A 23,178-nucleotide genomic window follows, 5' to 3' on the forward strand; every position below is an offset into this window, starting at 1 on the left:
TTGCTCCCAGATGCGCCCGCTACCACCACCACCACACACACCCTTTTTACAGCACCATGGCTTGCTCATAGGAGGGTCTGTTCTTTCCTATCCCTCAGCTCCTAGTACCAGCCATAGGACCCAAGGCGGGAGGGATTGGGGGCTTGGTGATAATCCAAGCAAACATCATGTGTCCCCAGACCTGAGGCCCTGCCCCCACCCTAGCCTCTCCGGTTACACAGGCCTAGAGGCTGGCTCAGCCTGCCACTACCTGATTCTGCTGCTGATAAACTTATCAAGCCCAGCATCTCTGGTCCAGAGGGACTGCCCTGAGCAGGCATTGCCATGGCAACTAGAGGCAGCAAGGCAGCCTTCAACCAGGTTGCCAAGTGATGCCGGCAGGCAGCCTGGGTGTGCTCGGTTAGCACAGCGTTCTGCAGTACTGTCCTGGAGGGGCTCGGTCCCACGTACCACCCCAGGGAGACCTGAGCTAGGGCCAGCCCGGCCCCACCTGGACTCACCTGCCGAAGTCCCCTCTCATCCCACGAACCGTGGGTCACTAAAAACCAGCATGAAGGACCCTGAGAGCTGTCCTTTCTGCTGTTGCTTCCTTTGGCAGCTTCACCTTGCGCTCTGCCCCTGACCTGAGCCTCTTTCAGGGTCCCTTGTCCTTCCTGAGGCTAGACTTCTGTGGAAGGTTGAGGGCCAACAGAGGAGTGCCCTAGCTTCTAATGCGTCTTGAAGTCAGTATAGAGACCACACAGAAGCCGAGACAAGACCCTACTCCTCTCAGAGGTGACCCAGACCAAGGAACCAATCAGCAGGATCCTTGAGCACAAGAATTTACCACAGAGGACTAGCGTGGGCTAGTGGAGTTCCTGCAATCACCCAGAGGCATCAGGTAGGCAGCTCAGTTATCCAGGGACCCTCCAGGGGCCCCACCTCTGGACTGCCGAAAGTTCACTTTCCCGGCTCTAACCTGGGAAAGACCTGGCTCAGGACAAAATCCCTCTTAGTGAAAAGAGGAAACTGCACCTTGCAAGGTCTCATGAACTAGGGACCTGGGGAAGGCTATTTCAGACACCACCAGTTTGTTTTTTTGTTGGGGGGGGGGGCTGTTTTTTTTTTTCTTTTTGTGTGTCTGAGGAAGTGGGAATAGTACTAGGAAGGTCTTGAGCCCCAACACACTGGGCCCAGCTTCCCATTGCCCTCTGCAGCCAAGGGGGCGATATATAGGGCTCTGCAGCTACACGTGCAGGAAAGCACATGGGATGGTGTGCCTCGAAGGGTGTGGCTCTGCAGGCTGCCGGCCAGCTGCTACAGATAGGGGCCCACCATCACGAGGCCCTGCTCCCACCTATACACTGGTACCCGGTGCCTCTCAGGAGTGAACACATCTGGGCGGAGAGGCATGAGATGACAGGGCAGTGTCACCAAACCTGGGGTCGGATGCAGCCCAACCTGTAGACAGCACGGAGACAAAGGACATTTATCATGAGATGGCACAGATGGGGAACTGGTGACCTGTAATTAATCGGGCGGCTGCATGACACCACATATCTGGGCCCTTCTGTGTGAACCTCCTGCCCACTGCAGCCAGCACAGAAGTAGAAGCTGGGTGCAGGAAGGCCAGGGCTGGGGCAGGTAGCAACGCATGGATTAGAGAGTGGGTCTGAACAGGCCTCTGACAGGCCCCAGGGTAGAGCATCACAGCAGAGCAGACTTGGAAGAGGGAAGCCCACCAGAGGCGGAGGCAGGAAGCTGGGGCCTGGAGCTGACCACAGGGCCTCCCAGTCCCACTGCCCCGCACGTCTGGAACCCCCAAGACAGGACTCCCCCACACAGGACAGATGAGAACCGAATGGAGATATATTTTCGAAACGTTCATATTTGTCTCTCCTCTCACGTTTTTGTTTCTTTTCTACAATCCTGAGACTGCTGTTCATCAACCCCCAGCGGCTGCGCCACAATGTCCCAGAGAGCAGTTACGCAGGGAAGTCATTTCACAGTCAGACGAGCTGCAGCGAGGCTGGCAGGCAGGCACCGAGGACAGAGCAAGGTTGTTCAAATCACCAAGAAGGGGAAGGAAACCCTGCTGGCGGCGGCCCTCCCTCCCACCAGAAGGAAGTGTCTGTCTGTGCTGTTCTCCCAAGTCTTCAGCCTCCCCGGAAAGGCCTCCTCTGCTCAGCGGCATCAGGGTGTGCCAACGCTTCTTGACACTCAAAACAGAAACAAAACAGGTCCCCCCGCCATGCCATCCAGTTTACATGAGGGATAAAATTACATTTGTACAAAAATAGATTCATTTACCCTTCCCGGTGCATTAAACATTCCTCTATCTTTACTCCCTGCGGCCGCGGCATCCTCCCCACAGCGGCCGCGCATCCCAGCTAAGGCATGGCTAGAGATCAGGGCACTCCAGCCCTGCAGCATCTGAAAATAGATGCATCTCCTGCCTCCAGAGTCACCAGAGCCCGACTTCCCCACAGAAGGGATCTCAGGTCCTTGCTCACAAGAAGCAAATATACAGGAAAATGGGAAAGTCTTGATTAAAAAGAACACAGAACATCGGTAACTGGGCCGCATCTCCCGTCGCTGGCGTGCAGCCTCTGCGCAGCGTCCGTCCAGCACATGCACGTTCACACCACACTCGTGTACGGGGACCAGATGGTACGCCCCCATTCTGTGATGGGGACGGCGATGATTAGCCATGGTTGCCTGCTTTGGCCAGGTCCCCTGGGATCCCACATGAGGAAGCTTGGGTGTCCCTTGGCACTGTCACCAAGCTGCCCAGTATCCTTGGGGATGCTGTAATTTGGAAAACTGGGGGGTGGGGGTGGGACCAAATTCCCCCAGTGACTGTTGTTTCAGGGTGACACGGGCCAGCAGCTGCCACGGGCCCTGTGGTCATCTTCACTTCTCAGCCACAGGAGAGCCCCAAATGAATCTCCAAGCAGGGAGGTGACAGAGATGAAGAATATGGCCCAGAAGCAGCAGTTGTGGAAGTCATATGACCATTGGTGGCAGCTTTTATCCAACCAGGCTAAGGTGGGTGTGTGCACAGGATGGCTAATGAGCTGGTGTTAGTGCTATCTTTAGAAAATTAAAGATTGTCCCACCAAAATAATAATAGCAATAATAATTACAATCACCTTAATTGAGCCAGATTGGTAACACGACTGAAGGTCTGGTTAAACAACGCCCAATTCTCTCCTTAGTGACACCATGCCCACACTTCCATCGAGAACAATGGTGACAATGAGGCCAAAGGGACAGGAAGCTCACCAGGGAATCTACAGTGACAAGCAGTGGCAGGTGAGGCTATGTGTATGTGGGCCAGCGGGGCTAGGGGCCAAGGCCCCAGTGCCTGCCAGCCAGCCAAGCCCAGACATGGCAGCATTCCAGAGGGTCAGCCCCAGGACTTTCTCTGCTGGAGCCACCAATGGTCCTCAGCAGCTCAGAGGACCACAGAGCACAGCGTAAAACAGGGCCAGCATGAACAGTGGGAGCAGAGGTCTGTAGAAGGCACAGTGCTGGGTATGGACTGGGGAATCTGCTGCTCTGCCTGGCACTACCAGCCCCAAGAGATGGACAGATTTTCTAGGAAAGCCTGGGAGAAGGGGCAGGCAGACTGTGGGAACTGTGCGGCTAACCAAGCACATCTCCCATGCCACCACATGGAGAGAAGGAGCACAGGGAAGATGTTTCTGGAATCTTTTATAGGTGCCTCAGCTAGCTACGGTTTAGAACTTTGAAAAGGTGGAAAATAAATGTGCCCTTCCCCATAAAGCCCAGGAAACTGGCTCCTCCCATCCACTACCTCCAGGCCCAGTGCCCTAGGTGGTCCTTGAGGTCCATGAGGGCCTTTCTCCCCTACCGCTGTGCATCAGTGGGAGAAGTTGGGGAGGCAGTACGGCCATACCCACTAAGGCACCTGCTCCTGACAAACCTGGGCCCCTGGGTCTGAGACTAGATCATAGGACCCAGGAAAGCCCTACAGTGCAAACAAGACTGCTCAACTGGAGAGCCACACTCAGAGCTACACAAGACAGGGCTGAAGCCCAAGTCCATAGCCTGCCACCCGAGCGGGTGTGACAGAGCCCTTGGGTAAGATTCTGGACATACACTGTCCACAGACAACACCATACCAAGGGGAGTCCCAGAAAGGCCCGTCAGCATTCCTAACAGAAGCGACCAGTCCAAGAAGGGGCCCGCACAAAGCCTGGAGAGTTAGCCACACCAGGACACAGTCACCTGTCACATCTGCATGGTTCATCCCCTGTTCAGGACCCCTGTTCAGAATCCAGACAACAGCTCTCCTCCCTTCCCTGAGCCTCAGGATGTCCAGTGTCCTACAAGAGGCCAGCAAAAGGACAGCCCATGTGCTTCCCACAGGAAACCCCATTCTACATGAGCCAGGGGCAGCCCTCCAGGATGATCCTAGGTGCCATCTTGCAGACCACAAAATAAGATTTGGGATAGGGAAAAGCCAGGCCACTACCATCAGCTAACCCTGGGTTGGTGAGACATATAGTTGGGAACAATGACACAAAAAGGAACTGAGGGACATGACAGAGGACCTCTAGCCCACACAGCCTTGAGGTGGTCCCAGAATCCTGCACAGTGGCTGGGGTGATATCTCAGGGTATCTTTGGAAACAGGTTTTACAGGTTAGCTATGCCCCAGGAGGATAAGACCTGCCCCTACCTGTTCCCTCTTGACTCTGGGTGGATTCCCACCCTAGCTGGGTAACCAGGACTCTGAACAGGCAAAGATGGGGCGCTCCAAACAGAGGTGCCACACAGGCATGTCGAGAACCAGCGACAGCAAACAGCAACCAGACAAGCCCTTCTCCTAGCTCTTGCAGCTTCAGGTGCTGAAGACCCCATGAAGTACCCCAAGCCCCTCAGGGTGACAGCAGTGTAGCCTAAGAGCTGATGTGGGGAAGGAGTCTGGCTGGGTCTCACACCAGCTCTTGCCGTGGCCCTGGGCCAGAGGCAAGCAGTAATAAAGATGACGAGGGTGATAACGCATCTTTTGGGACCAAGGGACACTGAACCCCAAAGATCCACATGGGCCATCAGAAAGGGCAGGGACAGGGCTGGAGCTGAGCAGCTGCGTCAAGGCAGGGCGCGGGACTGGCGCATGGGTGGCAGGGGCCTAGGTGGCTTGATGTGGGGCCTCCAGCATCTCCATGAGGAAGGTGTCGATGGGCGTGTCCCCGATGAGCTTGAAGAAGAACAGGTGCTCCAGGCACTTGAGCCCAATGGAACGCAGCGCAGGCAGGCGAAGCAGCAGCTTGGCGAACCTGCAGGATAGTAGAGAATAAGCACAGGCAAGGAGGAAGGCAATGTTCTCCTCTGTACCTGTGACCTGCAACTTCCCTGGAGACCAGCTGAGTCCAGCAGCCTGGGGCCTGCATCTGGACTGCAGAGGAAGCTGCCTAAGCTGATCCTTCAGGGAGGAGGCATGAGAACTTAAAAGGGGAGACGAAAGAGCACAAGGGTTAAGTGTGGGGTAAGGAGAGGTAAATCAAGATCCACGAGGCCCTGGTATGAAAGGAAGAACCAATGGAAGACTCCTGTTGGCCAGGACAAGCCCAACAGGGTTTGGGAGAGAGGTTACAAGTGTGGGCTTGCTCCATGGGCGATGGGGAGGCACTACAAAAATCTGAGCAGGTAAGAGCATGAACGTGTTTTTGCATCAGAGAGGCCTCTGCAAGAGCAGCTGTCCCTCTAGCGGGAGTGGGGCATGTCCTGGGAAGAGGCAACAGAAAGATCTGTGCACAGCCTCATGGGTAGTAATAGGCATGGTACTCAGTGCCTGAAAAGCCACAGGGTGGAGACCCCTCCCAGAGGTGGGGCCAGACTGAGCTGGGGAATTCTGAGCTCCAGCAGGAATGCCAGCCTCCCGTAAGTAATCCCAGTATACTGTGCAGACCCCTCTCCAGAGAGGGCTCTGCCGGATTACTAGGCACTGTGGAGGCCCTTGAGTTCCTCTACCTCTGGAGTGTTTCCTGGGCAAGACTGATAGGCATGGGAAAGGAGTCTAACGGCTCAAGAGATGGACATCCAGGCCAATTAGTTACGGCAGACAAGAGAGGACAGTGTGGTGTGGGGACAGGACCTGGGGTCCCACGTGTGACCTCTGTATCTGCTTGGGGCCTCCCTATACACTGGAGGGGGCTCTGGGCCTCATTAATTATTAACAATGTCCTTCATTTCTAGGGAGGAAGCCGTGTGGCTGGCTGCCCTGCAGTCTTCAGTTTAAAGGCACAAGCGTAGCTTGGAGGCTGGAGAGGCGCCAGAGAACAGGCTGTTTTCTGCTGAGCTGGCGAGATGGGCTAAAGGCAGGAAGCCAGGAAAAACAAGCCTCTGCCACCCTCCTGTCCTCCTCCGGGAAGTTTCACTTTAAACCAAACCAGATGAGGGCTAAACAGCAGTGTGGACAGTTAACTATGTGTGTGCCAGGCAACAAGATGGGTCGGTGTGCCTGTCTGCCCAGTCTCCCACCGCCCCCTTCACTCCCAGGCTGCAGACTGGGAGATTACAAGGGAAGAAGTAGAATTGAAACTTCAGACTGAATCCAAGGAATGCATGGTTTCTCCTGGACACCTACAGTGTGCCTAACACTACAAGCTCCGTGCCCAGCACTGTGGACCTGCACATGCAGGCCTCCCTAGGCCTGTAGACAAAATGTGCTCTCCGGCTTCAGCCACCTACTCTGCACAGCTGTAAAGCACCAAACTGTGGCCACTTAACAGGTGACGAACAGAAGGTTTCACACTCCTGAACAAAGGCAAGCACCTACTGTGCACCGGAAACTGGATCAATTCTTTCAGTTGGGTACAGAGGAAAGCAGGTTGTCCTCAGAGCCCATGAGCCTGAGAGCTGCCTCGCTCCTGTCAGAGCCTACAAAGCTTCCCAGGCTGGTCTTGAGGAGGACACTGTGTCTTGTGGCACACAAAGGGCTTCAGAGAGGTGCTGCTGAGGCCAGCGGTGGAGGCAGGGGGCTGTCTGGGAATGGAGGTACAGCTCACCTGCCGGGCTGCTCTGGATACTTGTGTTTGCAGTATGCCTCTAGCGATGCGTATACCTTCTCCCTCAGCGCCTCCACCTCAGCAGGGTTTGAGAGACCCTTGGAGTCTGTAGAGAGAAGTAGCCTCAGGTCAGAGCCCCCAGGCTGTATCCTAGCCACTTGCACACACAGCAGAGAATGTATATGCTACACAGCTAGACATGGCTGCCCTGCTGACCCAAAGCTCTCAGACCAGGGGGATGGGTGCTCTAGAGTCATGCCTCCGCTCTACCTCTTGAAAGTCAAGAGACCCTGAATCAGTGTCTTGACTTTGAGGGACTTAGTTTCCCCATTTTTCTCCACCTGGCATAAGAGATAACCAATGCTTTCACTAACCTTGAGCCCCATCCCCAATGACAGGAAGAAAGCTGCAAGCCCCTCCCTGAGTATCTCCCCACCATGAGCAGAGGCCCCAGAAGCCCTTCCTCAGAGACTAGACATTGGTTACAATCCAGTCTGCAGAAATGCTACAGCACCATCAGGGCACAGTATCCCAGTGTGAATACTGAGGGGGGCCTGGGTCTAGGGGATCCTTAGAATACATCAGACTCCTTTAACTGACCTGGTTCCTGACAGTGCCTCCTTTCCACACAGCCTCAGGCCCGGGTCTCCCTGGTTGCCATGCGTCCAGCCAGGCCACTCAGACCTAACCTGGGATCTATCAGGTTGGCTCAGGAATTCTGGTGAGCTAATCAGGGTGGAGGATTGTGCCCCTGTCCCTCCTTATCTTCTACACACCATGGACAGGGCAGGTGCGCTCCACTGGCCAAGCCTCCAACCCGCCACATGCAACCCCCTCCCCAGCAGCAAGGATGAACTTTCAAACACAAAAGCCCACACACTCCTTGTGGTACCAAGAGTCCCAGGCTCAGCAGCGTCCTAGGGCCTAGTCAGAGCTGCCCACAACCCGTGGGCCATTCCCTGAATCCCCAAACCTCTTGCCAGAAGGATCCCACCGTCTCAGCAGCACTATGCTTCCATCACCATATGGAGTGGACACCGGTGGCACCTGCCACTAACCCAGAGCTGTGAGTACAGGCCTGGTCCACTCCTCACACTACAGCCTCCCATGTACAGCACCACACAGAAGACACTGTCTTGGCCTTTGTGACAACAATGGCTTGGAGGCCCCAAACACTGCCTCTCCAGAGCCACAAAAGGGACATGGCTATCCCCAGGAGGCTGTTCCGCCCTGAGCCCATGCACCCTTGAAGTCAAAGCTTGAGATGATGTTGGCTACTGTCAGGACACCTAACAGGATGGACTGAGCACCAGGCCCAAACTGGGAGCTCACTGTGAAGCTCACTGTGACAGATGTGGACAGCAGAGCCCATGAGGCTCAGCTGGAGTCCACTAATGCCAAGTGCATACTCTGGCTGAACAGAGTGCCACTTGAGCCTCTCCAGTAAGTCTTCAGACAAGGGGGAGGCACAAGATTAATGTCTGCTGTGATGGGGACACTGCCCCTGAAGCTCAAAGCATGAGGCAGAGCAGCTGGGAAGATGCGAGTGCCTTCGACCACATGGGAGGCAAGAGGGTCATACCAGGGTTGAAGAGGACAATGGCACGCAGGCAGCCCAGCTCCGTCTTGTCCATCTGCATGTCACGCATCTTAGACACCAGCTCCGTTAGCACCCTGAAGGAAAAAGCAGGCGCCAGGGTCCATGTTAGACATGTCCTTACCAGGGCCCCACCAAGGAAGATACATTGGACTCTTGTGCCATATGAGGTAAACAGAGAGTAGCTGGATGCACTGGGCTAGGCCAGGGCCATAGGAAGGAACGAGCCCACAGTCCTTTGAAGGATGGGGTCCTCCACACTCCCAAGGCTGTCTGAGAACCAGGGCCCAGAGGAAGAACCCCAAGACTGTTGAGCCAAGGAGAGTTGAGTGGCCAGTCATGGTTGCCCTCCATTCCCTTAGCTCCAGGTTAGACTTTCCCTGGGACAAAGCCTCTTAGTGGGAGTCCTATTTCATCTCTAGGTATCACATAGCCTCCTCAGCAAGATAGGGACCCCTTCCAGGGGCCCTCAAGTGTCCTTAGCCCACTCAACACATGTGGAGTCTGGAAGAATACTAGGCCCCACTCTCTGACCTCAGCAGCAAGGAGCCCTGGGTCAGACTTCATTGTCTGCTTGCTTTGACAGTGAGGGTAAGCTTGGAGTCCCAAAACAAATAAGCATAAGCCCCCAGTACCATTATACTGTCACTTCATTACTAGCTGGGCATGTGTGCCTAGGACTGTATTTCCCCAAACCAGACCCCAGAGGGCTAAGACCCAATTCCTTCCCCCGCGGAGTGGCCCCACACATAAGCTTGTCAAAGGTTTGTAGTGCCTGGCAGCATGTCCAGGTTAGCATTTGCCCCATATTCACCTTTCTGTACTCACACACCTGCTGTATGTTCTAGCTGGCCTTCCCTGGGAAGAGCTCAGTCTGTGTACTGTCCTCACTGTCCCAGAGTGCTGGTGGGTGGCTCTGCTCACCTCCAACTTCAGGAGCTTGGGGACTCACCTGCCCCGCCCCTACCTCGCTTCCTCCTGTGGGTCTGCCCATTCTTGTTCTACCCTATGCCCTCTGCATTTTCCCCAGCCTCTCAGCTTGAGCTGGCAACCACTGACATCCAGGTCCCCAGAACACTGAGGTCCGGCATGGGCCCTCAGCTTGTACACAGGGCTGGCTATCCAGACAGGCAGGAGCGTAACTGGGTAGGCCAGGTGGCCCTTGGATGTGGCTGCACTCCAGCCAGCCGGCTCTTTTGATCATGTCTCTAAGATATGTGCAGAGGCATGCATCCAGGTCCACTGGGGGTTAGGAGCAGCACTTCAAAAACACCAGTCATACAGTGAGTGATAGGTCAGGTCACAGGTCACCCTGGGGCTGCAACACTGTTTATGGTTGAGATGTGCCAAATGTTGACACTTGGAAAACCACACCAGTGGCATAATCTGTTTATGTGATACTTGGGGATACTCAGATCACAAAGAAGGAAGGCTGCCTGTGGCCTCAACTCCCCTGACACTGGGCTCCACAGGCAGCAGTCTCCACATGTCTGGCCTGCATTTTCCACATTAATGTCTTTCCTAAGCAGAGGCTGTGTCCAGCAGGGCAGGAGGAGACTAAGGGGCCTGTCCCACACCTGTCAAAGATAGTCCCCATCTAATGTACTTATTGAAGATGGCCCAACTACTGATGATGGCGCCCAGCCCACCTGCTTGTTGAACATAATTTACAGTTAGCCTACCAGTCAAAGACAGTCCCCAACTCACCAGGCCATCAAAGACGATGCCACACCACTCATGTAGTAATGACGGCATTCACTCCACCTACCTATCAGAGATGGTACCTACCCTACCCACCTATCAAAGACGGTGCCACCGAGCCCACCTGTCAAAGATGGCGCCCACCCCAGCACTGTGAGCGCTGTTCCGGTGTACATGCAGGCCAGTGGCAAGAAGGATCCCGTCTTTCACAGCTATGGAGCGGTGGGAGAAGGAGGCAATGAGCAGCTCGTTCCAGCCTGGGGGAGGGGAAGGCATATGGTCACTCTGCTGTTTCTATACCCTCCACCACTGTCCCTTCCCCTCACCCTCAGCCAGACCTCCAGAAGGAGCATGTTCCAGACTCATCTCTTTCCACACTCAAGTCAGGGGTCCCAAAATGGAACCCCAGAAGTACCTCTTCCTTCTACCAAGTACACGGGCAATGCGCCGGCCCTGAGAAGTCCCTACAACAAATGCAAAGCACAAAAGCTTTCTGTACACAGAGAGGGCATCTGCCTCTGAGCAGCCAGGAGGGCTTCCGATGACTCTCCCTGGGATGGCTATGAGATGACTGCCACAGTCTGGGCCATGTGGAATGCAACATGAGTTGAGTGTTGAGAAGAAAAGCCACCTTGGAGCCACAGGTCCAATGCCATGCATCCCGGGCCCCAGGACCACACCAACCAGAACTGTTGTGCAAGCATTAAAAATGGGCCTGGAAGCTGGGCAGAGTGGTACACACCTGTAATCCCAGCACTCAGAGAGACAGAGACAGGTAGACCTCTGTGGGTTCAAGGCCAGCCTAGCTTATAAAATGAGTCCAGAACAGCCAAGGCTACACAGAGAAACCCTGTCTCAAACAAACAAATAAATAAGGGCCTGGGAGAGGAAGATAAGAGAGGACTCTACACAGACAGCCAGGGGTTCCTTGACAGGGTGGCGCATGAGCCTTGTAGCCATTCCAGAAACTGGCTGTGTCCTGAGATGCCAGGCCCCGCGGTTTCTATACCATGACTGCAAGCCTACTAACACATTTTACAAGGGGAAAATGGAAGCAGTTAGCACCTGAGAGGCAGGGCCTCTTACCACAGGTTCAACTTACTTGGAACCTAAAGATCATTCCCAGAAACGTGACCTCAAGGACCCCATATGGGTATGTGGAGCCAAGCCTGCCTCACCTCATATCTGAGCCCCACACTGACCAGGTCATCAACTAGAGCTATCCCTTCTGCATGGGTTGTCTGGGAAGGGCTCATTGGAACACCTGCACTGAACAGTTGTTCCAAGGCTAGAAGGCCAGGTGGCTTTGCTCTTTCCACAGCCATTGCAGTAAAGACCTGGACAGCTGTGTCCCTGCTGGACAGTGCTTCCCAGAGCCTCAGAGAAGCCTGGGTTCACACAATGGGCCACATGCCTCATTCCAACAAGGCACAAGCTCACCTAGCCAGGGGCAGCATACACGGCAGGATCCATCTTGCTCATCTCAGCAACCCAAGCCCACCAAGAGGTTTTTTCAAAGGGAAAGCAGGAAGGTTGTGGCTTGTGTGAGCCTCACCCCAACCAAGTATCTTCCAAAACATTCCATGATATACAGGGATCCACCTCTGCTCGTTTTATCTAGTGAGGTGGGCTGAGGCTGAGGAGAGCCATTATGCAAGCAGAAAACTGAAGCAGTAAGGGTGCTCAGCCCCTCAAAACGGTGTGGTCCCCAGGGTCCTTCGCAGATGCCAGAGGCTGTCAATGGTCACCACAGCTCTGCAGTGAGCAAGAGCCTTAGATGTCGTCACACCCAACATATTTGCCCCACAGGTAGGAGCCTGAGCTAAGGCTCCCAATCTTAGCACCCCTACTGGTGACCTGGTGGAATCTGAGCACGAGTCAGCAATGCCCAGTCACAAACAAGGACCAGGGCAGCCTGCAGCACTAGCCCCATCCCCAGTTTCAAGGCTACACTCCTACCCTTCACTGAGTATGAGGGGACTTATGCTCTTATGGTCCAGGAACTTCCAAGATGACAAGGCTACAGAGGTTACACAGAGCTAGTGTGATGAGACCCTTAACAGACACTTTCTTAGCTGGAAGGGAAAGCAGCCCTAGACAGCAGAGGTAATGCCCACCCCGCCACTCGCAGCTCCCACCCCAGCAGCACTTGGCCTGGCTACTCACCCGCCCGAAGCAGGATGACCTGGTCATCCAGGGGCAGCTCAGAGAAGTGCGGGATCCTCTTGGCCCACTCCACAAGAGTGAAGAGCTGCTTGTCTGCTGCCTGACAGATGTTGGTGACGGGGTCATTTGGCTAGAGTGGAGGAAGGACACTGATCAAGCCTCACAGTTCTGGTATCCCAACAGAACCACCTCACCCCACACAGAACACCCACGGGGCAGAGTACGTCCCATCCTCTGGCACCTGAGACCTGGCACAGTGAAAGGACTCTGAGATCTATAATAGTGCCAGGGATGGGGATGGCCCCAGCTTATTGGAGATGGTCTAACACCAGGAGCCACCAGAGGAAGCAGAAGCCTCAGAGTCAGAAGGGCTGTATCAAGAAAAGCAGATTAGGGGACACGGCTGACCTAAAGCTGGCAGGAGTCCCAAGCCAGGGGTCTAGGAACACCTCCAAATGCAAGAAAGGCAGGAAGAGTCAGAGCTGCCAATGACCTGAGTGGGGCCCGCCGACAGTATAGTGCCACATAGCACAAGAGCTGAAGAAAACAGAATCTGTTTTCTTTCAGAATCAGAAACCACTGGCAATTTGTTGGAGCAGCCCATCAGGTCTTCCCCACCCCTGAGAGACATGTGCTGAAGAGGAACAGGTCTGGAAAGAGGGTTGTGTAATAGACAGGTGAGGAAGCTGAGGTAGGGCCAGACCCTTTCTCTAACAGTAGCCCACCCAGGAGAAAAGTCCTATCAAACATGCAAGCTTGAGGCTGGTCCATGCTTGGTCCAGAGTCCAAGGTGCAGGTAGAGGTGACATGGATTAGAAGCCTTCCAGAAAGTTCTGCTCAGAAGAAGAGCACCCAGTCCTTCTTATAGGTGAGGGGGCTCAGGTACACCTTACAGTAGGCGGGGAAGCCCATTCTAGTGCCTGGCAGGTGGGTCAGGGTCATGGCCCTCTGATCTCAGAGTGTGCTGGGTAACAGTACCTAAGAATAGGATACAGGACTCCTGGCTTTGAAAGCAGAAGAGACTGAGCATCAGGTAAAGCGAGAATTGCTGGCTTTGAAGGGCTTCAGCTGACAGAAGCCATCTGCTCAGTGGTGACATCCAGTCTAAACACCCAGCCCCATGTGAAGGGCCTGTGAAGGGCTCAGTGAAAGGCAGTGACAAATCAGCTTCACACCACTGGCCTGGCAGACTGGCTGCAGGGGCAGCCTAGAGCTACAAGGGCAGGTGATGTCAGCAGAACATCCCCAGGACAGAATCAAAAGGGATGGGTGACCTCTCCCAGTCACATGACCCTCAGCAAACCTCAGGAGCCACTAGACCCCCAGCATGATAGATACTAGAGACTGCTTAGCACTCAGGCTGTCTGCAGCCCAGCTCTGCCTCTCAGCCACAGGGGGCTAGTTCCATGGGTGCTGTCCTTCCCTGCCATCTGCCAGGGAGCAGCCCCAAGTAAAAGGCAATGATTGTAGGGCCCTAAGTCAGCTGAAAGAATGCTCAGACCAGTAGATACGAGGCCCACACTCGGGCTCTGTGACCTATGCCTTGCCCCAGGAAACAGCTTTCCCTCTGGCCACCTTCTTGAATCCTAGACTGCCAGGATGCCACTATGGTTGGGAAAAAGAGCTCACGAAGTTATTCCTGGGCTGACTGCGGCCTCTGTAGCCATGCGCACACATACCATCTGTCAGGACTGGACACGAGGCTGGAGCAGAGAACCGGAGAAGGAAGGAAGCAGAGGCCACACAATGTGAGGACCCATCCTAGCAGGCACTCACTGGAGGGCTGTCTGGAAGGGAGGGGCTGGCCAGACTCTTGCTCTATCCTGTTTCATCCTACACTGTGTAGCTTCACTCCTCTGAGTTGCTCCGAAGCAGACATTTAATGAGCTACTGCCTGCCAGGGATGTGTGGTCACAAGACCACCCAGGCAGGGCCAGAGGAGCCAGCAGCCCATCTGGGAGGCCAGGTGCTACCTATCCAGCCTCCTTAGCTTGCATCTGAGGGAAAACCCAGCAGGTCCACGTGTGGATCAGATCAAGGCTGGTCACAGGAGGCTGGAAGGACACTGACCTTTCACTGTGTAGCTCTGAAGACCTGAATCCTCAACAGAAGGACAGCAAAGGCAAGAAAACCCTAGTCACACTTTGCAGCCCAGGCAACCACTTCTCAGATCCATAAGGGCAGAGTCCCGATGCTGCTCTCCCCTCCCTTCTAGGACTGTTGAGAGGGCTTGGGGGACAGGACCCCGCACGGAGCACTGGCCAGGTTTGAGTGGGCAAGGTTTTTTGGGAGGTATCATAACACAGCCAGGATTGGGTCTCCCAAAGAAGACTACCTACAAGACCCTATGCCTTGTCTCCAGTAAGGCAGCTCTGGCCCTTAGACACAGGAGAGCTGGGTAATGGGGGTGGGGATAGGATAGTGACTGTGCCATGGGTCCTCACAAATAGGCAGGAGGGCATCTCCACTCACAGACTACAGAGGGAAAGAGACACCTGAGCCCCTGGAACAGAAGGAAAAGAACCTGTACTCTGTGTCCATCACAGCCACAGGCTGTCACTAGGGCTCTAAGAAGCAAGAGAAGACTAGCATAAGCCTGACTCAAAGAGAGAAACTGACTTGGCCTTCTTTGAGGTCTACCTGGACCAGGTCCAGTCCTGAGGCCCACACAGAGGTCTAGATGGCGTCTGGACATCATGAAAAAACATACATGAGGCAGACATTTCTGGGCCCTGAGCTTGAGACAGCATAAGGCCTGTGGGTTTGTGCAAGGTCCTGTTCTTGGATTTTCACAAGAAAATGTCCCAATCTGGGACATGCCTGCAGCCACCTCCTCTTTGGGGCCTTAGGCAAATGGAGTCTCCCACCCAAACAAGCCCACCTTGGCCAATGGCACCTGAAGCGATGGTGTGGGCAGAGCAGGGCGGGCCAGGGGGAAAGAGTTCATATGAGAGTCCAGAAACAGAAAGATCCGAAACCAAGACCCCGCAGGCAGCCAGAAAGAGAGCTAGCAGTAGGAACTGTGGCCTTTCTGGTTTCGTCTGGAGGCTGCAGCAGCTGTAGGCAGCAGGTAGTATCAGAAGGCTGGGGAAGGTAGCTGTCCAGGCCATTCCGACAGGTGGCCAGCTCAAAGGTGACCACTCACAAGCACCTTCCTTGTCGGTTCCTCCACCTTCTCCTAGCTGTGGATGGGACAGGGAGGCTCTAGAAAGTCACCCTGTAGCCACACACTGGCGAGAGCACCAGCCTGGAGCCTAGCAGCTGCTGCACGGTGTTCTACCCAGGCTCAGCTCCTCTCAGCGTCTTCGAAGGATTCCCTTACTCTGAGATCAAGCCTCACCACGCGCATGAGCCAAGACCCCACGGTGACAGCTAGGCTTGGCCTTGACCCTGCTGAGTATTTGGAAGGGGCAGACAAAGCAAGACCAGCAGGAGGGACAGCATATCCCAGGCAGAGTAAGGCATTCACAGGGCCACCCAACTGCACAGAGGTCCCACTGTAGGAACAAGAGGCCACAGCGGCCAGAGGGCTCTGGTACATTGGTTCAAGCAGGAGGGGAAATGAGTGAGTAACCAGGGGGAAACTGAGGCAGGTGAACATCTCGAGACTCACTGAACTGGGGTTCAGCCCCATGTTTGCCTCCACATATGTCTCAGTCTTGGGCTCAACAGCAAGCTCGGCTTCCAGAATCTTCTCTACAGGCATGTCCTCATTGGCACTGCTGGTGGACTCCACCTCGCTCTCATTCCGGTCCTTGCCTCGCTGCCGTTCCTCCTGCACAGCTATAAACAGGAGACAGTCACCTAGGCTAGCCAGGCCCACAGTTTCTAAAACCTCCTGCACATGTTCAGGGCCAGGCAGGGCTAGCTCCTAGCCAGTGCACCCATGACCCCGGAGTCCCCTCCAGGGCCAGCTGAGAGAGGCACACTCAGAGCCCAGCCTCATACCCGCCTACACCCGGCCACTGGGTGGCTGTACACCCCGAGCATACTCCGCTAGTATTTACCCCAGAGCCCATCTGAGGTCAAGGCAGGTGACCCTTCCTGGAGCGGAAGGGTCACAGAAATACTGATGTGGCTTTTCAAGGCTTTGGTGCTCTGAGGATGTGGGGAAACCCAAGAAGGCTTCCTGGAAGAATATGAATGGCCCTGAAGGAGGAAGCAAAATGAGGAAACTAATTCAGCAGAAGAAACAATGTATAAAAATGCTCACAGGAATGCAGGGCACAGTCCTGACTGGGAACAGGGAGTGATGACAGTGGTAAACAGGGGACTACTGAAGTGATAAGCCAGAGCAAGGGACAATCAGAGCCATGCTGTGCACGCGTTGAGGGCACACAGCCACTGTTCCCAAGCTCCCCATGCTCGCCGACGGGAGAAGCACCCCAGCCTCACACAGCCCACACAGCTCTGCCCCTTTCCCCATGACGCCGCAGGCCTTGGGACTGTCCACCAGGCTTCACACTGACCACACACCAGACAACAGCTTCCAGACAGCGGTGGGCAGCCCGGTTCATGGGGATGGTTGGCAGCGGCGTGGAAGGAAAAAACTACAGTGGCATGGGCGGACAGACTCCGACAGCTGCCCGGCCTGCAACAGCTCTGGAGAGCAGGTCCAGTGAAGGGCGTCCAGCAGGAGCAACAGAACATGCCTTTCCTCCTGCCCACCTCTGAGAGGGCCTGTGAACCTGCTCTACGCTGCTCCCACCACCGTGCAGGCACCAGTGGAGTCCTAACCCTCCCTCCATTCAGTGCTCCTGCAGTAGGCTTGGTGGAGGCCTGGGCTGTGTCCTCTCCAGAGCAGGGCACTAGCATAGGGCCTTTTCTAAGGGCCCAGGGTGTGGCCCATGAGACCTTTCTGGGGCTGCCATCTCAGGACCTTGGTCAGAGCTCATTCAACCCTAGTCTCCGGTTCGGTTCCGGTGACAGAGCACAGCCAGCAGCATCCGCAGCAGGAGCAGGCTCTCAGCAGTGTTTGTTTTTGTTTTGTTTTTTAATCCCTTGGCTACTGCTCCCTGCTGGGCCCACCAACCCCATTCAGGTGTTCAGGTGAGGTTCAGAGTGAACACAGCTCTCCCGTGTTGGGGCTATGCTCCCCAAGACTCGATGGCCTGGCTGTAGCAACTGCCTACCTGTGGACGAGCCAAGGATGGGAGGCTGCTCTGATGCCTGCAGAGCATACCAGCTGGGCTGAGGAGCTGGGCAGAGGCTGGTGTTTTGCAAGCTTGGCTCTTTTGGAAAATCTGACAGCAGGTCAGAGCTGGTGTAGGGTTGAATGCTATGGGCAGATGGCACCCAGCCTACAGGGGCTGCAGGAGGCTGCCAGGCTCCATCCCTCCCCAGCTGGGCTTCTACTGGGCTTCTACGGGCCTTCCACGTGGCTGCCAGCGCATCTGGGTTAGGGTCACTCCACAAGTCACAGAGGACCCTGGCACAGGGCCTGGAGAAATCACCCCACCAATACTAAACAGCCCCAATGACAGGCATCTGAACAGACCAATCGCAGCCAGAGCCAGGCAGTCCATATCCCAAAGCCAGATGACAGAACTCTTCAGCCCCAGGCTAGGACAATGTCAACTCAACAAGCTCACCTTCCCAGGTGAGAGAAACAGACTGAGAGAGCAAGTGCCACAGCAAACTATGGGCTCTGGAATGATCTACCTTGAGCAGCTGAGGTGCTTCGGGCAACCCCTTTAGCATCTGTACCCCCACTTCCTGTAAAATGTCAATGCAGAGCCTGCCTTCCAGAGGACCCTGAAGGAAGCACCTGAGCAGGCCAGCCCCACCCTGCTGGCCCAGTTTCACTCCCCATAAGGGACCTCCTTGCTCTCAGAGACAGCCCTGGGATGTGGGAAGCCCAGAGGAAGGCAACCCAGAGAGCAGGCTCTCACAGCAGCCAGTTATCCCTGAAAGCTTGGCCCCGGGTGGGTGAGGGGCTCCTCACACCTGCCTCCCATGCGGGGGCAGCTGAGAATTAATTAGCAAATGTTTTGTGAAGCACTTTGAAGCCTCCAAGGGCCCCAGCAGCTCAGGGCAGCATCGTTATAAATATTATCGTTTTATTTATAGACAGCGGAGGGGGCAGAGGGAGCGGGGGATTTATGTTTTGCCAGCTCAATCACCTTTTAGACGCACTCATGTTTGACTTATGCTCCACTGGCGCCGGGAAGCCTCGGGCGGGAGGCGTCTGTAAATACAGAGCCTCGTTATCCTTCCAAGCCCGCGCAGGCCTTGCGGGGGAGGTGGCTGCCTCAGAGACTGAGGTTCCCTCTGCCTGCCGGTGGTGCCTGCAGCTTGCGGTTAGTCCTCAGAGATGCAGCTGCAGGCTGAGCAGATGACCCTCCTCCAGAACACCTGGATCCCCATTTAGGACACAGTCAAACGAGAGTGTCTGCGGATTGCTCAGCCACCGGGCCCAAGCAGACCTGAGGGGCCTTAAGCAAATAGAGTGTTGGGGTACAAGGGTATCCCAGAGCTTAATTTCTCCCGTTTGGGGCTCTGTCTGCTAGAAACTGGCAGACAAACTCTGCTCCTCATAAGCCCAGATCTGAGCACTGAGATAGGCAGGCCCAGATTCTACCAACTGGCCTTCCTCATACCCAGGCAGTGACAGTCCAGAGTGGTAGCTTCTTCTCTGAGGCCACACAGTACATCAAGGTCCTTGCAGCTCAAAGGGATGCCCTCCCCCCCCCCCCCCCCGACTCAAGGAAAAGTCTGGGACAATTCACAAGAAGAGTGAAGACATGGACATGCAAACAAGCACAAACACAGATTCGGCACAAAAATACACCGTGGCTGCAATGCTCCAAGCCCACCCCCAGCTGGAGAATGTTCTCTGTTCCACCAACAGGGGCCTTTGCTGAAGCCCCACAGTTCAGATGGGGACACTAGGCCCAGAGAGGCAAAGTCATAAACCTAGAGAAGCAACTAAGCCAGGGCCATTTCCCTACAGCGGAAATGGTGGGCTCATCCTTGTCTGCGCACATGCGTGTGCACACTCACAGAAGAAACTGCCGTTTCCGCACCCTCGTGCTCCAGAGCCAGAGGACAGGGTGCAGGAAGCTGAGAGAGTCAGGAAGGAAATGCAAAGAGGCCTCAGGGGAAGGGAGCTGAGGCCGGGGTGTGTGGTGTGCAGTCTCCTCAGCCTGCAGAGCGTCGCACCTGCAGGCCCCCAGCCCTCCCACCACCTGCCCTAGCCAACAGGCCCAGGCTCAGCCTGCGAAGGGCACTGCCCACCCCCAGCTGGAGAATGCTGCCAAACAAGTCCCTGTGGCTGCTTGCACATGCAGGCCCCTGCTATTGCCCAACACAGATGCTATCAGCCTGCAGCATCCTTCAGCAGCCTGAAGCCAGCGTGCCTCTTCCAGGGCAGGGCTTCTCCACAGAAAGACATGGCCTTCTTGTGGTCAGCTCCTTCCTCACAGCACCTCCACACTACCCTCAGTTCCCAGGGCTATGTGAGATCAAGCCTGGAAGACAGATCATGAGATACGGGCTCCAAGACTCCTGACTGCTACCCTCCAGGGCTGGTTACTTCAGGGCCTAAGCTAGAGCAGGAGCCAATGGTACACGTCTTGAATCCTCTGGGCCAAAGGCCCTAGGTTGGAGCCTGGCCTCACAGCTTCTCTAAAGGCTGTCAGAATATCCAACTCATGTAGCCAAAAGCCCCACCCACTACCCACAGAACTCTCCTTCTAGTGGTTCGCCCAGGGAAGCAGCAGGAATCAAATATGAATTCATTCTGGGGACTGGTCCAGACCCCAGGGTGGGGTGGGAGCCATGTCCAATACCTAAGTGCAGGCAGAAGTGGGTACCGGCCCTTGGGAATCCTCCCAGAGATACTGCAGGGCGGGCTCCCAGGCTGCTCAAGAGTGAGGCTGTGGACTAGGGGCCACAGGCACTGAAAAATGTGGCAGGTCTCAGGTAGGCAAGCGAAAGTCCCCTCCCCCAGCCAAGGCTCAGCCCTTGGGTGGCAATGCCTACCAGGCCTGAGGGCCCCACAACCATCTTACGGCTGCCACATACATAACCTGTGCAGTCCAGGGAGCCAAGCTGCATGGCTGCTATGTCTGGGGTAAGAGAGTGCTTCACAGGGCTCATACTAAACACTTCCGGCTCAGAAATCCAGCTGGGACAAAGGCATGGGGTAGGGGGTGGGGTGCATCTCTCCACAGGAATGGGTAAAGCCTTTCTCAGAAGCCAAAACGCTATCACAGCATGGCCCAAGGAACAGAGCAGGCAAATGGACAGTCTGGAGTTCTCTTCTCTGTACCACACTTCCTCTTCTGTGCAGGGTGGGTAGCATTAGGCACATGCATGGGGAGGGTGAGCATTTTATGTGCAAGGACTGGACATGGGGTGCTCAGTGCTCCACCCACAGGAAGTGTATGGTAAGACCTAGACTGATGACTGCAGCACCTCCACCTCAAGACCGTACCATTCCATTGGGACTAGGGGACATCATCTACAATGCCCATACCTCTGGAAGTCCAGGCAGCACCCATGGGGCACGGGAAGAGAGGGTCACATGAGCTAGAGGGTCCCTCTCTGGGGTCAGAACTGTAGTGACCACCACATGCCTGCTGGCAGCCATGGCTTTCAGACACTACTTTCTTCAGCTGGCACACAGTGCCAGGTGTTCAGTTTCCAGTGTTAGCTGGGTCATAGCCCTGCACAGAGTTATGCTCACCACCCAAGTCTGGCTCAGGTACGAGCTACCATGCTCTTCCTGACCAAAGCCTGGGACCTACCTGTTTATCTGATGGTCAATTTCAGGGTACAGGAGCTCATGCCTAGAGCCCATTAACGGTACCCATCACCAGGAACAATAACACAGAGAAGGCGTGGGCTCAGGGCTGAGCTCTGCTCCTGAGAGGGTCACACAGCCCCCATTCTACCTCCTGGCGACAGCCCACCCAGGCGTACCCACTCAAGCACCTATTCTCTAGAGGATGTGCCACATTGACTATTCCTAATAAGTGCTCCCTGGGGGCATATGGTAGCCCAAAGACGGGCTACCTTGGCAGCGCACTCCCAGCAGGATGTGCCGGCTGGGTATACACATGCACACTCCAGCCCCACAGCACCCAGTTCTGTGTCTGCTGCCCCACCACCAGCACTGGGAATGAGGACCAGGCTGCTGGAATCCCTACACCCCAGCTGACCTCACAACATGAAAGAATCCCATAGGAGCACAGGGCTTCTTATGAACAGGACCAGAATGTACCAAAAGAGGTCAACATGAAGAGAAAAGCAAACCCCCAAACTGGCCCTACTCAGGCTGGTCCTGGACAGCGGCAATTGAAGAACTAGCTGGTGGGAATGTGGAAGGATACACAATAGTCATTGCACAACCCAGACAGAGAGAGCTAGGGGGACAGTGCTGGAGACAGAGCAGTAGTCCCTGGCTCTGAGAGTGCCCTGCCCTGTGAGGCCTGGGCCCAGACTGATGGAAGAACCTCAACCAGGCACCCACACAGACACACACACCTAACTAGAGAACTGCTGTTCCACACGCAAGGCCAGGAGGAAACAACATAGCCGGGGATCCTAAGGGTCTAGCCACAAAATGTACACCTAGGACCTCTGGGGAGGCGCCTGGACTGTAACATTGCCTCCCTACCTCACACATACACATGTTGCTGATAAACCAGGCTCAGAGGACCTGTGGGTCAACAGTGAGCCTGCCAGGGATGAAACCAGAAGTGGCCTCAAGAAGAAGGGGGCCCAAGAGAAACCTCACATCAACAGGCTCTGGGGATATTTTGGTGGTCTCTAGAGGTCCCTCCCTCAAATGTGTGTGTGCTTCACATCACAGGCCCCCCTTACCATCTCCTCACTGGGCAGCCAGAGACCATGTGGGCACCACCCCCTCTCCTGCCCACCCTCCTCACTCCCACTTCTACCCCGGCCTCCTTTGCTCTGCTTTGGGCTGATGCTTGGTCTCTAAGAACAATCTCTCCCAGCCTTGTGCTGGCTCCACCCTGCCATACCTCAATAGGGGAAAGATTTCTCAGCTCCTGTCTTTGGGGTCAAGCTGCCAGTGGGACAGACCTAGCCTGTCTTGTCTATCCTAAAATCCCACGAGCTAGCCATACAGGAAGCCCCTCTGTAAAAATCTGGTTGGGGAAAGGGCTGGTATAATGCAGTCCTTCAACAGGCAAGCTGTACAGACAGCAGTCTTAATTAGCAGAGGCCAGGGGCTCCGTGGAGCACTGAAGAGAGGGAGCACCCTGTCACTGGATGTGTACAAAGGAACCTGCCAGGCTACACCACATTCTGGCATAGTGCAAAAGTCAGGCCTGAACTCTGTGCTCAAATCCCTCCATATTACGAATGCGGAGGAAGGGGACAATGGAGGCCTCCTGGATCTGATGAGAAGAGTATGCTGGGCAGGAGGATGTTCGAAGCCTACCTTCCCGCTTCATGCCCATGGCCAGGCACTTCTGGTATCGGCAGTACTGACACCGGTTCCGCTGCCTCTTGTCGATCAGGCAGTCCTTGTTGTCACGGCAGGTGTAGGTCAGGTCTTTGCGTACTGTCCTCTTGAAAAAGCCCTTGCAGCCCTCACAACTGTATACCCCATAGTGTTTGCCTGCAAGGGTGGAGACAGAGGGATGGGTGAACTGTATTGATAAGACCCTCACCCGTGTGTGTGTGTGTGTGTGTGTGTGTGTGTGTGTGTGTGTGTGTGTGT

At 55.2% G+C, this 23,178-nt stretch overlaps 1 protein-coding gene across 1 annotated transcript in view; it reads right to left on the minus strand.

The window, feature by feature from the left end:
* Positions 1–1,830: 1,830 nt before the first annotated feature.
* Rxra (retinoid X receptor alpha) overlaps positions 1,831–23,178 on the minus strand; it is an 87,615-nt gene continuing 66,267 nt past the window's right edge. The window contains exons 4-10 of the mRNA XM_055600003.1: positions 22,897–23,076; positions 16,096–16,265; positions 12,483–12,612; positions 10,441–10,573; positions 8,601–8,692; positions 7,019–7,124; positions 1,831–5,287 (exon numbers count right to left, since the gene is read on the minus strand). Of these exons, the coding sequence (XP_055455978.1) occupies positions 5,140–5,287; positions 7,019–7,124; positions 8,601–8,692; positions 10,441–10,573; positions 12,483–12,612; positions 16,096–16,265; positions 22,897–23,076 (959 nt within the window). The 3' untranslated portion in view covers positions 1,831–5,139. The remainder of the gene's footprint in view (positions 5,288–7,018; positions 7,125–8,600; positions 8,693–10,440; positions 10,574–12,482; positions 12,613–16,095; positions 16,266–22,896; positions 23,077–23,178) is intronic.

Source organism: Psammomys obesus, unplaced genomic scaffold (genome assembly GCF_907164565.1).
Source record: "Psammomys obesus unplaced genomic scaffold, mPsaObe1.curated_primary_1811, whole genome shotgun sequence".
Lineage (NCBI taxonomy): Eukaryota > Metazoa > Chordata > Mammalia > Rodentia > Muridae > Psammomys > Psammomys obesus.